A 17,037-nucleotide genomic window follows, 5' to 3' on the forward strand; every position below is an offset into this window, starting at 1 on the left:
TATTTCAAGAAAGTGCAATTCATGTTGAAAGAAATCACAATAGTGGTTTCCTGTGGTGAGTGTGGAGGCAAATTTACTGGGACTGTACACAAGAGACCCTGTGGGTTACTCAAATGTTCTATATCATTATATATGTGGTGCTTCCCTGAGTGTAAACACATTAAAAACTCATTGAGCATATATTTAAGATTATACACTTTGCTGCATGTATGTCATAACTCAGTTAATGCTTATCAGGCATTTATACCCCCAGACTGTGCCATTTACAGAGAGATTCCAGTATGGCATTTCCAATTTTAATATTCACTCCCTACTTACCATGCTCCGTAAACCCAGTTAGCTTTATAAGCAAATGGCCCTTGTTGGCCCAGCTCTTCTCCTTCTGTGCCCCTTCCAAATGTGGATTCCTTACGTCACAGAATTCTTCTGTCATTACCTGCTCATTCAATTTCCTCATCTTCTTCATTATGGAGCTTGCCCCAGTGTTACTGGAAGTCCAGCTCAGCTCAGCCAGCTCAGATCCTCCATCGGCTTACAGAACACATAGCTCAAAGACTCAGAACAGGATATCACAGAGGGAGATGGACTGGGAGCACCTGTGAGAGATTCTGGCAGCACGGCCTACTGGTTGGGATTCTGTGAGTAAATCCTTCAATCTCTTTGAGACTCGTTTTCCTCAGTTGTACAGTCAGTAGCCTTCCATTTTAAAGAGTTATCATTAAAGGTTCAAAGGCACTCAGAAGAGTGCCCAGCACGTAGCAAATGCTTAACAAATATCAACAACTGCTACCTAATTTGGTAATGTAGGCTTGAAAACCATGGGGATTAAAGCAGAGGATATATCCTATACGGACCAATTAGAAAAAAGGCAACCATTCTGGCTTGACCAGTCGGAAAAAGCATATCCTCTTGGGCGACCAATTAGAAAAAGGCACCTCTGGAGAACCAATTAGAAAAAGGAATCCCCGCTGGTTGAACTATTAAAAAGAGATGGCCTTCCTAGATTAGGTTGATGCCATTCTGTGACAGGGCACTGGCTTTAGACAGCCTTTTAGTCCTGACTCACACTCTCTTGGTTGGCTGCCTTTAAAATTGCAGTGTTCAAGTGTTACCGTAGTGTTCTGCTGCAAATTGTGGTATTTTCTCCCATATGGTAGGAAATGAAAGCAAAACGTTATTGATTAAATTTCTTTTTCAATTTTTTTCCCTCCTATACTGTACTTGACATTTTGGTGCCTGTTGCTGCTAATGTTCATAACCATAATCGAATGAAAAAGGTATAACTTTCATGACAAAATGGTATGTTTAGTTACTTTAGGTTTTCTATAACAATATTTCATATGGCTCTGCATTGAGCACCATGATTTCCCACCTTGTATTACCTGAATATATTTGAAAACCTTACTTTAAAATACTGTTTTAATGGAATAGATCAGACCCAAACAATTTACTAATGAACCTTTAGAGCAAGCATTTTCAAAAATTTGGGAATGCCTTTATATATAGATATATAACGTGCTTATTTTAAAAGTAAGATAAAAACAAACAATATATTTTAATGTGTGTCAGAGTTTGAGAAATAGGTATTGATTAACAGAAAGTGGTTGGTATTGAGGTTAAAATATGATTTTTGTGGACTTTTATTGCAATTTTATCCAAATTATAATTCCTCAAATATGACCTAAAAATGTTAATGTTGATATGCTTGATTAATTACTTATGTATTGTTTATTGTCATATTTAACAAAATAAAGCTAAGTTAATGCTAGTAGTCATTATTTTGAGCCATTATACAAATGTGTGAATTCTATTATGTATCTCATTCAGAAAAATAATAACGGTCCATATTATCAAGGTGCCAATAATACACTAACCCAAATCAATGTTCATACACAATATTTTAAACATTTTTCACACCTACTTGGATAGAAATTAAATTATGTGCACTTAAATATACAATTTGTAAATGTTCATCAGGATATCTGTTGAAATGAACAAAGAAATGTCAATATTTTCTCATAGTGTAATCCTTAGAATCTGAATTTATATAGAAATTAAATACTTGAGTCATGAATAACTAAACATTTATCAATCTGAGATTATCAGGGGGCTGTATTAAGCAAGTTAAGAACCTTAAATTTGGCCCACTGGAAACCTACAGTCCAGCAAACACTGTAACATTTTTTTTCTTTCTTTTTTTTAAAATGTGTTTTTTATTGAGAACTTTAACATATATATATAACAGTGATAACTTTCAAAGTACAATTTAAGAAGTAGTTAGAGAGCAAATTTCAAAGAATATAATGGGTCACAGTTCCACAACTTCAGTTATTTCCATTATTGTAAAATATAAGATACATACAAAAAGGTATTAATTTTTGATGTACAGCTCAACAAGTAGTTATATAGGTAATTTCAAAAATTATTATGGGTTGTGCCATTTATTTTTTGGAATGTCAATTCTAAGAGTTTGTATTGTTCTTTATTTAGTTTGTAACCTAAAGTTTAGAATATATGACATTTTTTTTTTTGAGTTGCAATTTTGACATCAATTTTCATAAATTGCTTTATAAATGACACACTTTAATGAGTGGAAATTCCCATTTGCAAATAAAATAATTCCATGTATTTTCTTCCATGAGAATTAGTCTAGATTTTATAAACTACTTTATTGAGGAAATATAAGTAATAAGACCAACCAATCCATTTTCATTCATTTAAAAGTAAAAAATGGAATAGATTCAACCTGATTCTCTTCTCAAAATGGTTTGCTGGAAGCTGTTTTGGGGTGCTCAGTAAACACATGGCAGGAAATAATCTGTTTACATGTTTACATGATAAAACATGTGGATACTATGTCATACTAGATGTTTAGGTTTCATGCAAACAGCCACAGACTGAAAGAGAATTCTTTCCCAACAAGGCACCAGATATCTGTAATGGCTTGGGAGCTAGGTAGAAAAAACAGTGTATCTGTCTGGGATCAGTCAGAAAAACAAAAGCTATTTGACATATTCTGTTTCAAAGCATTTTAACATAGGAATTAGGGATTTAGAACTGTTGGAAAAGCTGAGAAGTGAGTCAGGGACGTTGTCATCGATGATCTCAGACTGAAATATTGAAACTGGGTGGCTCCCAAGAGTTGATTGGAAAGGCACAACAATTGTGAGCAATGTCAGTCTGCAGCAGCAAAGCAGGTGGTTGGGATGCACCAGGAATCCACTATGGATCTTATGCACATTGGTTGGTAACTGCCTCAGAGAATAATGGTCTCTTCTCTTCTGTCTTCCAAACCAAACCTGAAACCACACAGGAAGAGTATTCTGGGAAATGTATTCCCGACTTCCCCAGTGAGCTTGGGACCCGGTGGTACTGAGCTGACCACAGACAATCCAGCATCCACGGGGATATATCTGCTCTTTAGGCACATATTCAATAATGATATTTTTATTCTCCAGTTTTTCAAATTTTATAAAGCAAACTATTGACAAGAGTAAATAATCTGAATTTTGGAGTATATAAATCTCTCCTCAAAATCGAGAAAGGTCAATGAACAAATTTTTCCTATAAATTTAAAATGATATATCCAGAGTCCTATTCAATAGTTAGAGAAATTAAGGAAATGGAATCTATGTGCATAAAATATAGTCTTCCCTCAGAATACCTCAGATCTTACACAATAATGGTTTTCAACTCTATTCCCTAAAATAAGGCATAACAAAATTTTGGGTTATTGGGAAAAAGTAGAGTGCAGTTTGAAGTAATATTATCATTGCTTTGCTTCGATTTTAGTCATGATATTTAATTCATATTGACGTTTAAATGATGTTAAAGAAGGTCTAATATATTTATTAACAGGAGGCATAGGTTATAAAGAAGGTCTAATATATTTATTAACAAGAGGCATAGGTTAACTCTTACTTGCATAACTCAGGGTATGCAAAGAGGGGTCCTCTGCATTCTTATTGGAGCTGGGCAGGGACTTGGTGCTTTACTGTCAGGCTTATCTACATAGGCTGAGATAAAGTTCATTTAGATGGGAAACTTGGTGGCATTTTACCAAGAGAAGCTCAAATTTCTGAGGATTCAAGGGAGTTCACCTGCTTTTGTCTGCATCTTTTGGCAGCTTTATCACTGTTATATTGTTATATTCTCTGAGCATAATAGGAACAAAGAGCATTGTGGGGGTTTTATCAGGTGATACATAATCTGTCTCTTTCCCTACTCCCACTTCTGAGTTCAGATTTAATTAAGAAAATTGGCCACATGAGTTAGAAAGATGAAAATAAAAATACTAGTTTTGCTATTGTTAAAGCTGTTTGGGGAATGAAATTTGACCTGTGGACAAAATCGGTCTTCTTAAATACTTCCCCCACATCTAGGAATTGCAATGACCCCCACCCCCACCCCCTACCCAGGAAAAGTTTAGATATGGGGAGTAGGCACATTTGCCCCAAACCTCTGCATTTCTTGTGTTTGTTTGAGTTCCCCTAGAAGAGAAAGACTCCAGTGCAAGTAGGTATATTTGAGGGTGAATATAGGCAGGTGAGTGGGGAATTGATATAGGGAAGGGGAGAGAGTCAATAACGAGTATGTTGTTAAGACAAGTTCCCCAGTGGAATACCGTATCTTAACCCCACAGGGAAAATCCTGGAAAAGGATGTAAAACACATCCCTCATAATTATCCCTCCTAAGGGGCAAGGGAGCTGGGGTATTTAGTCATTGAGTAATTCTCCTAGGGAGTGTTAATTCCCAGACCTTTCTGGCCTTCTCTGAATTCCTGGACAGAGGGACCTTGGGAGGGAAGCCCATTGATGATATCTGCTATAAGCCCCCCAAAAAGGGTTCAGAGAGAGATTGGTTTCTAGACCTGTTTCTCGAAGACAGATCTTGGGCTCTGAGCCTGGCTGAATACTTCCTGCTTAGAGGAGCAGAAGCAGAGGAGTCAGTGCTTCTTGGAGGCAGACAGACCACAAAGAGAGAGACACAAGAAGGGTCTGGGCAACTTCAGTCACCCTTCCTGCCTAGAGAAGTCGGGAAGGGCCAGAGAGGACTTGTTACTTTCTTAGATTACTCCCTCCAGGAGAGAGGAGCAGAGGTTTTCTACGCTATAATCAACATAGGAGCATGGGGAAAGAAAGAAAATGATACTACCGAGTAGACCATTGATGTGAAATTTAGATTTGGTCCTCAAAAAAGTGATAACAATTGTTAACATCTATTATAGAGAAGGAATAAGTGTGCAAAGAACAAAAAACTCCATTTCTTCAAAAGAGGCTTACAAAGTAAATAGACACTGAAGCCCCTGTATAAAAGTTGGTCTTCTTTCTCTATCTCTAGTCCTGTTGTGAGCAACTCTTTCTTTCATTAACTTTCCTGTATGTTCCTTTTCTTCTTTCAGTGATCAAGCTTTGTTGTCATGGCCATAAGCTCCAAATTGCCACAAATTACATTTGATGGGCAAGGAGCAGGGAACAGAGAGAGGTCTGCAATGGGATGTTTGTTCTAGTGGTGAGGATATAAGTAAGGGTGGTTTCTAAGCGGCAGCTAAGAGATAAGTAGTTGCTACACTGAATGGAAAGGAGAGTGACAAACTGTGGAAAAAGCCATAGGTTATATGTTTATATTTATGCTCTTATTTTCTACATGAAATAAAACGCGTATCTCATTCTTTCATGAAATTCTGGTCATTACACTTACTTTCAGTTTTGTCTACTGTGATATGCTGAAGGTAAGTTTGATTTTTAATGAACTTGATTATGAGTATTAGGTTTATTTTATTTTAGCCAAGAAAACACAGTCTTTTAGATTTTTTCTACCTATATGCACTATAGATTTTACTGCCAATATATACAGTTACCATGAGGTTTTCCTTATCCTGCCTTTAGTTACACGCAATCTAAAACTTGCATTTACTTCCTAATAATTTTTATTTTTTCATCTAATATTGATGGAATGTGGCATGGCAAAGAGTAAGCAAACATTTTGAAATCTTCCAAAACAAAACCTAAATAATGCCCTGAAACTCAAATATATCTTTGGATCATCCTCATTTGGAGACCCCAGAAATCTGGGTTGGCTCAAGGACTGCCCATGACTGATACACCTTAGTATTCAACATGGAATCTTGTACAGCTACTTTCACAGGGTAGATGCTCAATAAATATTGGTTGAATAATTGAATTGGGCCACTCAGAACCCATAAAAAGTTTTCTCCTTCCTTTACATAAGATAAAAGATGAGAAACAACTAACACGGTGCCTGGCATAATAGATTCTCAGTAAGTAGTAGTCACAGTTAATTACATTTTATCTTGGTCCCTGGTCACAGAACAAAGAAGTAACAAGTTTTCCCACCAATCTATTGCAAAACAAACCATAGCTTTCTGGCACTCATTCTTTATTTTAATAGGCTACAAATTCATTGTCACATGTAGATATGAGAGTTGAATTTGGAAATGCAAGAAGAACTGGATTAAGAAATACTGTTCTTTACATAAGCTTAGCATATAAAAAGATCCAATGATTACAGAACATCACCTAAAATTTTACTCTACTTACGAAATACCCGAGGGAACTCAGCAAGGTTTTACAGAATCCCAGAGCTGGGTGGGAAACAGTTTAGAAAACCTTGATGGAGAATGTTTTTTATCCAGCTGTTTCTCAGCATATGCTCAGAAACAATATATTGGGATATTCTGGAACCCCCTACAGGACACCAAAATGTTGTAGAAGCAGCAACTGATTGATTTATATATAAAAAAAATTTCCCTAATTATTTGGAAATAATATCCCATTTTTCCTCCTTCAGAAAAGAATTCTGCTTTCCATTTTTTTCAGTCTGCTTCATATTAATAAGTCATTTGTCATTAAACTCATGTACTCTTATTATTCCTTCTTTCTTTACTTTTCAAACCTTAGACTGCAGTTAATCTTAGCAATTTCTTTAAGCTCTATGACATGCGTCTTTAGGTACATCAAGGCCATGACTATTTAGCATCCTAATTTCTAACCTTTAGTAGAATTTGTTTGTTTTAAATTCTTTTCCTATGCTACCTAAAATTGACTAATGTTTCCCAAAGGTTTCAGGATATTGGATAAAATTTTAGGATCTCAGAATGCCTCTTAACTATTAGAAAACTCTAGCTGTGGAAAATTTTTAAATTATATTTTCATTTTTTGATGAATATTAATCAAGGAGTTAATTTTCTCTAAAATTATTCTGTCAATACCAACAACATAAATCTAAAACTACATCTATTATTTGTAAGATAGCTGGATATACCATGCAGTAGGGGTATTGTTTTTGATTTTTTTGAAGTTAAGATGGGGCTTCTAAAATATATTTTTAAATCAGAGTTAAAATGTCAATTTTTCTTTAAAAATGGAAGGAAGCTGGTCTAACTTTAATTTATTTTACCTAGAGAGAGTGAGATTAGTCAATTTTGCTTCTCTAAAATCCTCAGCTCACAGAAATGCTAATGATGAAATGCTAATGTCAATATTTATAAATTTTGAGTAGTGAGTACAATGAGTTTAAAAAATAATATTCTTTATTATATTATTCTAATAGTTTGTACACTTTGTACATTGTAATTTTTCTTCCAAATAAAATAAAGTAAATCAGTAACTCTTCCCTAAATTCAAATCCTTTGATTGTCTGGAAAAGTAGGAAGCTGGTTATATTTTGATGAAAATGTTGTTAGATTAATGTAGGTGACAAGATTGTATATTAATGTAGATGAGAAGTATATCAGGGTAGATTTAATATTAGCTCAATTAATGGGCATGGAAATAAGCAATGAGTTAAGATGTAACTTAAGCAGGGTGCTTTCTGTTCAAAATATTATTTGGAGATGATGGTTAGTAGTCTAGATAAGGCATACATTTTCTCATGTGCATCTCACCCTCCCCACCAAAATAAAGTTTACACCTAGATTTTAGTAGTCACCCTTTTAACAAGTGGTTTCTGAAAATACCTATTTGCCATATATCTAGTGTACATTTTTCAAACAGCACAGTGAAGTAGGATTCAAATAGTAAGAATTAAAGGGACTTGAAAGGATTTCCCTTAATGTTTTTGAGATGCTGCTTTTGAAAATACAAAGGTGAAACTAATTTTGGCCATGTGGAGTGGTATTAAACTCCAGTTTCTCTATATTTTCTCCCTAAATGTTTGTTTTTTAAGGTTTACTAATTATAATTGTGAATTTTCCTTTCAAAATTCACTTTTTACAGAATGATCAGTTTGATTGGCTCCAAGAGCAAGCAGCAAGCAGATTCTCGCTTGCAGAGGAGGGGAGAGGGTCGAATGTTGGGGCTGGGGCTGGAGCTGGGTGCTGGAGGGTGGGGAGACTTGGAGAGAGGCACTAGCGGAGAGACTGCAGTGACACTGCCCTCCCCGGGCTGGTTGAAGCAGCTCACTGGTGACGGGTTTGAAAGCACGTGGCTACGTCATGGAAAGCCAGTCCTTTCAATGCAAACTTCAACTCCTCCTCCTCTTCTCTCTAATGCCTCTAACTCACATCCGAGGCTGGGCGAGAAATCCGGAGAAGAGATTTTCCTCATGCTCACCGTTGTTGGAAACTGGGAGAGCGAGAGGAAGGAGGAAGGGGATCTGTGGCGCTCTCTACCTACTACAAACCTGACAAGGGGAGGGGGCACCTAGATTTGCATCTTTTCTTCGTGGTGATTGAGAACTGCAGGTTCAATCCGATCCCACTGATCACTGGCGATTATTTTCAAAAAAAAATCGACACTTGAAGAAGGGAGTCTCTGCCTTCCGCTGTCAGACTCAATCTCGGAGGTGGTATTGGCGTGTGTGTGGTGCTGTTTTTTTTTTTTTTTCCTTCCCCTGTCTTTCTTTCTTTCGTTCTTCTTTCTTTCTTGCTTTCTTCTTCTTCTTCTTTTTTTCTTTCCTTCTCTCCTAGGGGCTACACAATGACAATCCTCTCTCATTAAGATGAATCCTGCTTTGGCATCTGCAGATCCACCCATCCTCATAGCGACCAAGTAAAAGGCTATGGTTTTCTCTTTGGGGATCTTTTGTGCATTACTGTTCTCCCTGATTAGTTCTGGCCTCAGTTGGGATTTCTTTGCTTTTTTGTTTGGCTTCATGCTGAAAAAGGATTTTCTTTCCAGCCCTTTGGTAATAATACAGTTGTGATCAAGGGGGATAAATCGTTCAACCTGGCCGAAAAAAAACAATCACTGAGAAGTCTCAAAGAAATACACCACGTGAGGGGAAAAAACTGGGAGAAGATCCGGAATATTATCGTTTTTCCTATGGTAAAACCGGTGCCCCTCTTCAGGAGAACTGATTTCAAATTATTATTATGCAACCACAAGGATCTCTTCTTTCTCAGGGTGTCTAAGCTGCTGGATTGCTTTTCGCCCAAATCAATGTGGTTTCTTTGGAACATTTTCAGCAAAGGAACGCATATGCTGCAGTGTCTTTGTGGCAAGAGTCTTAAGAAAAACAAGAACCCAACTGGTAAGCAAAACATGCATCCTGTTATGTTTTTCCTCATAATAACCTGTTTGTTGCTCATTGAGCTAGATCTGCAGTTCTGCTATGCAGGAAGACAGGGGAAACATGAAAGGAACCAGGACAGTGTTGCATATAGAGGTGTTGCATGAATAAATAAGTAACAGCTGGATCGGTGTCTGTGAACCCGAAAATCATTATCAGCATCTCTCGGCTGTGACACAATCCATCACTAGGAGGGAGGAGGAAACTTTTTTTTTTTTTAAAACGGATTTGGTTACCTGTGTTTGGTGGAATATCGAAGGACTATGGCTTAAGGTTTTTGCCCGAGGCAGCTGAAGCTTTTGGTAGTTGCTAGGAAGAAGATTCCGAGCACTTCTTACTTTGCTGCAGGTTCGGGGACATAGCTCGGTGCTGAGAACCGCCTCTAGACTTTCTGGTTAGCTTGCACAATATTCGCCATCCCGATCACCTTTACCAAAGTAAAAGATCCCCCCTCCCTCGCGTCCCCGCTCCTCCGTCAGCCCCCGCCTCCCTCCCCCGTCTAGCTCTCTGTGCCCCAGTATTAACTCACTCCCCCGTCTGCTTCTGACACATCCTGCCACTGGGAATACTTGAACAGGGTTTATGCCTGGAGGGAAACCTAGATAAGGTTTCCAAGCCAGGCCCATCTAATATATGTAATTTAAATCCTCTTTTTAAAAAGCATGGAAACCCTGAGTCCGGGTCCCACGGGTGGGATGAGCCGCGCAGTGGGTCCCTGCTTTAACGTGCCAGCGATCATGTGCCCCGATTCCAAAGGGCTCCAACAGGGAAACTTGCAGTACATTACGTAAGAAATGCAAATGTCAGTGACTCGCGGAGTCGGATCCAAAGGGCTTACTTTCCAGTTATCGCACTCTGAGACTTTTTGGAGCGGCCGCGGAGGTGCGAGCCAGTAACCTGAGAGAGGGAAGGCAGGAGGGCTGTGTGGTGGAGGCGTAGGCAAGGAGGCTGGACGCAGACTTTCCGGGAACCCGCACACACTGGCGGAGAGCATCCACTGGCAGTGGATCCCCCCCCGCTCCGTTCAGCGGAGGGACCCAGAACCTGGTGTTTGTGTCTGGGGCTTTGTTGGGAGAGGGGGCGGGGGACCCGCCGTCCTGCAGTGGCTGTTGGGGTGCTGGAGGCTCCTGACGCTGGCACTGCAGTGTAGTAGATCATGGCTCTCCGCTGGCTCCCTGACACCCGGAATTCAGCCGGGGGCCTCGCTGCACTCGGAACACCAGGCTGGGCAGCAAGTGGCTGCTGCCTCTCAGCCAACGAACCTTGCAAATGGAACATAGCTGGGGTAGTGCGCTCAGAGGTGGCTGCCGCCTTCGGGTGCAGCGAAAGAGAGAGAGAGAGGAGGAGGTGTGGGTGGGCGGGGATGGAGGCGGTGGGTGTGGAGGCTGAGCATTCTTTGCGGCTACACTTCTGCAGCAAAAGGGAAGCTGCGAGTTTTCAGACCAACCGAAAGGGTAGATGCTCGCGTGCTCGGGCAGAGGACGCCTGGCCGCGGCCTGGGCAGCTGCCCGGAGCTGGGACTTTGGGGTGGCTATTGCGGCTTCTGGAAGTAGCCTCTGTCTGCACCGGGTCTTGGTGCTGCAATGGGCTCTTTGCTTGTCCTGAATTTCTCATCCTTGTGTTCTAGCTTTCCTCTCTATCTCCTAATCACCCTCTTCTGTTCCTTACTCCTCACTCCCCTGTCATTTTACCCTTCTCTCTGAACTCTTCAGCAGTGAGCAACTCTGAAATGATACCACCATTCTGAGAACTACCCAAGGAGAAAGCAATGTTGTCACCTTATCATCCACCTTTCTAAATCAGCTGAGGTGTACCCTAACACCCACATCAAACCTAAAACTTGCTGATGCACGGGTCATACAAAACCTTTATGCATCTGCAACACTATCTCACAACTTAACTTGGAGACCCTTTTTGCAAGACTTCCCTAAATGGGACAAGCCAAGGGCTGCAGTTGGAAAGGGAGGGGTACTCCTTCACAGGGTACAAGTATTAGTTTTTGAGGCTTTCTTGTGCCTTTCTGTGAAGAGCTCTACCCTTATGAGAAAGAAATACTGAAAAACATTTTATTTTTAGACTTGGGCATTTGTCTAGGGACCTTGAAGTCAATTCTTCCATAATCTTGGATAGAAGGAAATAATTCAGCATGGAAGAGTAAGTTTCTTTGCTGGCTTTTATAATTTTTTGGAAACAATTTTACTGGAAACACTAATTTCCCTCTACATATGATTCCAGATCTTTTTATTACACCTCCCCCATCCCACCCACTTTCATCTCTCTGGAATAAAGTAGTTTTTTTTTCCCCCTTCCAAGGCATTTTGGAAGGTGTCAAACAAATGACAGACTATTTTTAGAGCAATTTATTTTGAAGCTTATGAATGTTAAAGTACTTGGGTGTGAATTGATGGGGTAACTCAAAGTGTGTCTAACAACATCACCAACTATTGCAACAGGATAGTATAGTTTTAGATTGCCAGAAATTTGAATTCCAACTTGAAGCATTTAGTAAATATCTTAAATGGAACATTACTGTGTTGTGCTTTTTAATCTCACTTTCCAAAAGTTTTAGCCTTTCAAGCTTGGCTCAAACCCGTGCCTAGTCCTTTCCTTTCAGTATTGTACTTGGTGAATTCCATTCTCACGCTATTCAAATAAACGCTAAAATACATCGGTGGGGGGGGGGGGTGATTCCAAGATAGCAGTACAACTAAGAAGTTAATTGAGTAATTAAAATAAAACAAAGATGAAAATCTTCTTAACTGTTAAAACCAAAAACAACAGATTGACTACTACCTAATATGTTATCTTAAATCTAAAGAAAGGACAATTAACTGGTTACAAACGAAGAAGCTTGGCTGAATACTGTTGAGTACCATCAGTAGTCTGATCATGAATTTCATGTAAACCACCATTCATTATTTCAGAGATAAATGTTAGATTAATTTTTCTACCCAATCTTTGCAAGATGTGAAAGATTATTCTCAATTGTTTAAATTAAATTAGCAATAATTGTGGATAGTTAGGTCAAGGGTTCTTGGGAGGAATTTCAGAGCACTGCTATATAAACAGATATGTGTGAAAAGAAATCAGATAACAGTCATGAATTTATGAGCAAAGTTATTCATCTACCCCAAGTTATTAGTTATCTCGAAACTACTTAAATAAGAGATATTAATTAGTTTTTTTTGTAATTGTTTTTGTTGTTTTCATGTAAAACTTATCTGGAAACAAACATGAAGAATATATTTGCACAACATATCCATTTTAAAATAAATTGCAGTAGTTTGAAATCACTGGATATAAATTTACTATCTTCATAAAAACATCTGATATCCCAGTTAAAACAATTATCAGAGAATATCTATCCAAATATTTACATACACACACACACTTTAATGCCCTACTTTCCTAGCAGAGCAATAGCTATGCATTTAGCATGTTATCTGCTTCAACTTTCACTGCGTGAGTCAGGCAAGATGACTGTACTTTAGGCAAATCATGAAGCAGGGAATACTAACTCCAAGGTATTTATTTTGTCTAGTGAAGGGCTTGATATGTTTCTTTAAACCAGTAAAGATAGTGTGGACTGACCAATGTGTACACCAGTTTGGGACATAATCTAGGTCACCCAACTTTTGAGAAAAGTTGCTAAGGAAAGAAATGTGGTTGAAAAAGATAAACACTAAGGTCATGTCATTAAATATCTCTTCAGATACATAATGTAAACAAGCAAAGGAAGCTACCGACCCCCAAATACACACACACACTCAACCACACGTGAACGATACTCTCCAAATCTGGCTTGATAGGATTTTGGACATTTGTAATTGAAGAGATTTTACTGAATAAGGGCATTAGTGGCAAGGAGGATATGAAGGAGATGCTCTAGAACCAGTTCTAAAGAGCACATTTATAAAATTCCATAAACTTCTTGTCCTGAGAGTTGCCTTTCTGAACTCAGTCTCCTTCTCTGCCATATAACTTTGAGGTGAACAGCAGGAACTTGTAGGGAGTGACCATTATCACTTTCTGTTTCCTACTTGTTTCAGTACCTTTCAGCTCTACTTTTGTCTTTGATTAAGCAATTTTAGGTAACCCAAACACCTAGTATGCCACTGTTATTCATTTAAATATATATTATTCTTAAAAGCAATTTGCTTTCATCCAGGTATGTCATAGCACTTTGAAGTGAGAGAACAGGGACTGAGGGAAGAAAAAAGAGAGTAAGCATTTTTTACTCCTTCACGTTCTTAGCCTGCCAACTCATCCAGGTTTCCTTTAGAGCTGAATGAGCCACAAATGGGCCACAGCCTCTGTACTTCTGAACACCGAGTATACATCATATGAAGACATCGAATTCAGACTGCATGACCAGAACACTGAACAGGTGTAAGGTTTTCCTTTAACATGCCTGACTTTTGAGTGGAATTCAATGTAATGAGCTGGACTTGGAATCCAGGAAGCTTTAGTTACTAAAGTAACAAAGTTACTTGTATCATGAACCAAAGAATGGCATTTTAGACAGGCTTCCAAGTACTTGTTGGGAGAGTGGGTTTTTCTTTTTTTGAAATTTATATTCAAGCTAAGTGTGAATTTCAATGCATGATGAGCTAAACTTAGTTTAAACAATGAAGATGATTTTGGCTGTACCCATATCCAGCCTGTTCTCACCTTAGACAATAACTATAACTGAGAACATTCTTTCAAAAGATGCATTGCTTTCAGAAGGTGCTAAAGCTATTTCTACACTGTATTTCATATTTTCCGCTCTGAACCATTTCTTTAAAAATGTTCAAACCAAGTCTTCCATATTTTAGCAACACAAACATTGGATACTTTTGTTGTGTTTTTATACATATGGTAACAAGGACAACAACCATGTTTTCACTTCATTGCATATTTTGGCAATATACCTCTCAAACTGACTCATAAGCTTGCCATAAATACCATACAGATGTCTCAAAATGGAAGCATCTATTTAAAATAGTTTCTTATGCATTTAGGGGAAACAATTGGGACACTGGAACAGTGAAATCAGAAGCTCCTCTATTAAGTTTTGAATGCTTCATGGCATTGTACCCAGATTCTTAGTGAAACCTTTGAGCTCAACTTAGTACCACCTCCAGGAAGGACCGTGGGGTCAGGGAAATACCTACTGAAACATCCACTTGTGCCCAGTGCAAAAGATTTTGTGGTGTCTCATAGGGTTTTAGTTTGTGCATAATGTACCAGATTTAGTTTTAAGAGTGGAACATGGGCACTGAAGAACAGGGTATTTTCTGAGATAGACTTTCCAGTCCCTCCATATACCTTTAGATACACACTAGTGTTTTCGCTCTTCTGCTTTGGAAGGACCAGCAAACGCCCTGATGTTTTTCCTGCGTATTTCTCTAGTTGCTACAAACTAATTCTCAAAGTAAAAGATAGGACAATGATGGGAAATTCAAAGGAGGAATTCCTGGGGCCTTCCTAAACATTAGAGCCAAAAGGAGGCATAAAGCAGACATGTTTTATAGGAAACACTGAATGAAGTTTTTGCTCGTCTAATCTACCAACATCATCCAAGAAAGTCATACAATTGCTGGGCACTATTGCGTTTATCATTGCCCCTCTGACAGAAACTCTGATTTATTACACATAGTAGATGATGAATAAATTTCTACTAAAATAATCAATAGGGAAAAATAGGTTTCTCTAAATATTTTAACCACAGGACTATAACTGGCAGTATTATAAATTTTGTTTTTCAAGTTCACTTAATGCTCACCCTTTCCCAATAGTGTCAACCAATATTTTGGTCTCTGATTAAACAAAAATGAAAGAAAAACACTATTAGTGGCTTTAACTTCTTGCTCTTCATCCCTCATATAAGACACCCTGAAACACAATTTGCAAACATTCCCCTAGCCTACCTTTTATAACACCCTTCATTCTAAACCTTGAAATCTGAGGCCTGTATTCCTTATATTTGAGGCCTTTCTCAAAAATAAAAGCTCAAGAGCCAACTGCACTCTCGAATTATCCCCTTCTTCCACACTTGGCCTTTAAATATCCAGAATTAGGGCACCATTAGGTTCACATTTGTCACAGGCCCCTTCAGGGTCTTTTCCAATTTTTAATTTTCTTCCCTTTAAAAAGTAAGGCATTTTCCAAAACAGTTGAGTGAATTGTTTTTTTCTCTTTTGAATTTCTTTCTCTGAAGATGGTAACGGGGATTCTCCCTTGTGGCATGCTGTTCCCAGGGGAACAGCACCTAAATAGCTCCTAGTTTCAGTTGTTTTGAACGCAGCCCCCTCTCCCCATATTTTTTTCTTCGCAGTTTTTAAAATAGTCACCTTCAAACTTTGCAGCACCCTGCACTTCTAACCACCATATTGATCTATTTTATTCCCTCCCTTCTGGAGCCACTTTAAAGGGTGGAGGATGGTGGTTCGCTGCGGCCTGGAGCTGATGAGAGGAATGGAGTTTGTGTCAGGAACAAGAAAGTTTGGCAGAAACCACGGCTTTCGGCAGTGGCCGTGGGTTTCCGGGAAAGTGGATCATTTGTTTTCTGCAAAGCCACGAGTCAGCCAACTCCGCAGAGCTTCCAGGTGTCTAGCCTCTCTGTCACCTGGCTGAAACAGGGTTCGGACTCTTAACTGAGGGGAAGGGGTTCAGGGCAAGAAGGCAAGGTGGGGTCCTTCCTCCTAGTGTAACAAGGCGATCCGAGTCCCGGTACCCGGACATCCGCTCGCGAGTACCGGCGACCAGACGCGGTCCTCGCCTCGGGGAACCCCAGTCTCCGCCACGCAATGCGGCGGAAGCGGCCTCTTGGAGCCTCCGTAGCGCGGGAAGCTTCCGTTGCCACAGAGATGATCTCTGACCCCAGAGGAGACTCTGGGGGCCCGGCAGCTGGTGCAACCGTTGCTATGGAAACTACGATGTCAGGATATAGCGGGGGAGCCACGCAGCAGCGCAGGAGCGGCTGTGCGCGCCCGCCCGGGCTGCTGCCGCTAGGGGTCGGGGTCGGCGTCGGGGTCGGCCTGTGTGCCTGTGGCTCTTTTCCAGGGCGGGAGATCCCCATCCCGGACGGGGAATGTGGGGGCAGGACGGGGAATGTGGGGGCTCTTCCTCGGACTGGCGGGTGTTTGCCGGGTCGCTCAGCAGGAGTAATCGTAGAGACCGCCCCGGTGCGTGCCAGGCCTAAGGGCTGTGAAAGAAGTTTGGTTTCAGCCTACAGGTGGCTGTCTCCACTCGCCCGTCTCCTCCTAACACGCTCCCAGGCGCCAGCTGTGGCATGGGATCCACGAAAAAGGAATGGGGAGGAAGGAAGGTGCTTGTGCCCAAGTTTAGGACCGGGAGAGGATAACCCGAGGACTGACTGGTCTCAGTTTCTCCACTAGCTACTGCGAGAGCCGAGACTGGTCGCTGAAAATATCTGGGCCTCAGTTTCCTCGGATGTAGTAAGGGTTTTGGTTAGAATAATCTCAGTCAGCGCTAATAATCTAAGCTTCTGGAACTTTCAC

General features: G+C 39.9%; 1 protein-coding gene across 1 annotated transcript in view; it reads left to right on the forward strand.

Moving 5' to 3' along the window:
- The first annotated feature begins 8,513 nt into the window (after positions 1-8,513).
- The window catches only part of FGF14 (fibroblast growth factor 14), a 686,839-nt gene continuing 678,315 nt past the window's right edge, over positions 8,514-17,037 (forward strand). Inside the window, exon 1 of the mRNA XM_037800215.1 lies at positions 8,514-9,493. Within this exon, the coding sequence (XP_037656143.1) occupies positions 9,286-9,493 (208 nt within the window). The 5' untranslated portion in view covers positions 8,514-9,285. The remainder of the gene's footprint in view (positions 9,494-17,037) is intronic.

Source organism: Choloepus didactylus, chromosome 12, assembly GCF_015220235.1.
Source record: "Choloepus didactylus isolate mChoDid1 chromosome 12, mChoDid1.pri, whole genome shotgun sequence".
Lineage (NCBI taxonomy): Eukaryota > Metazoa > Chordata > Mammalia > Pilosa > Megalonychidae > Choloepus > Choloepus didactylus.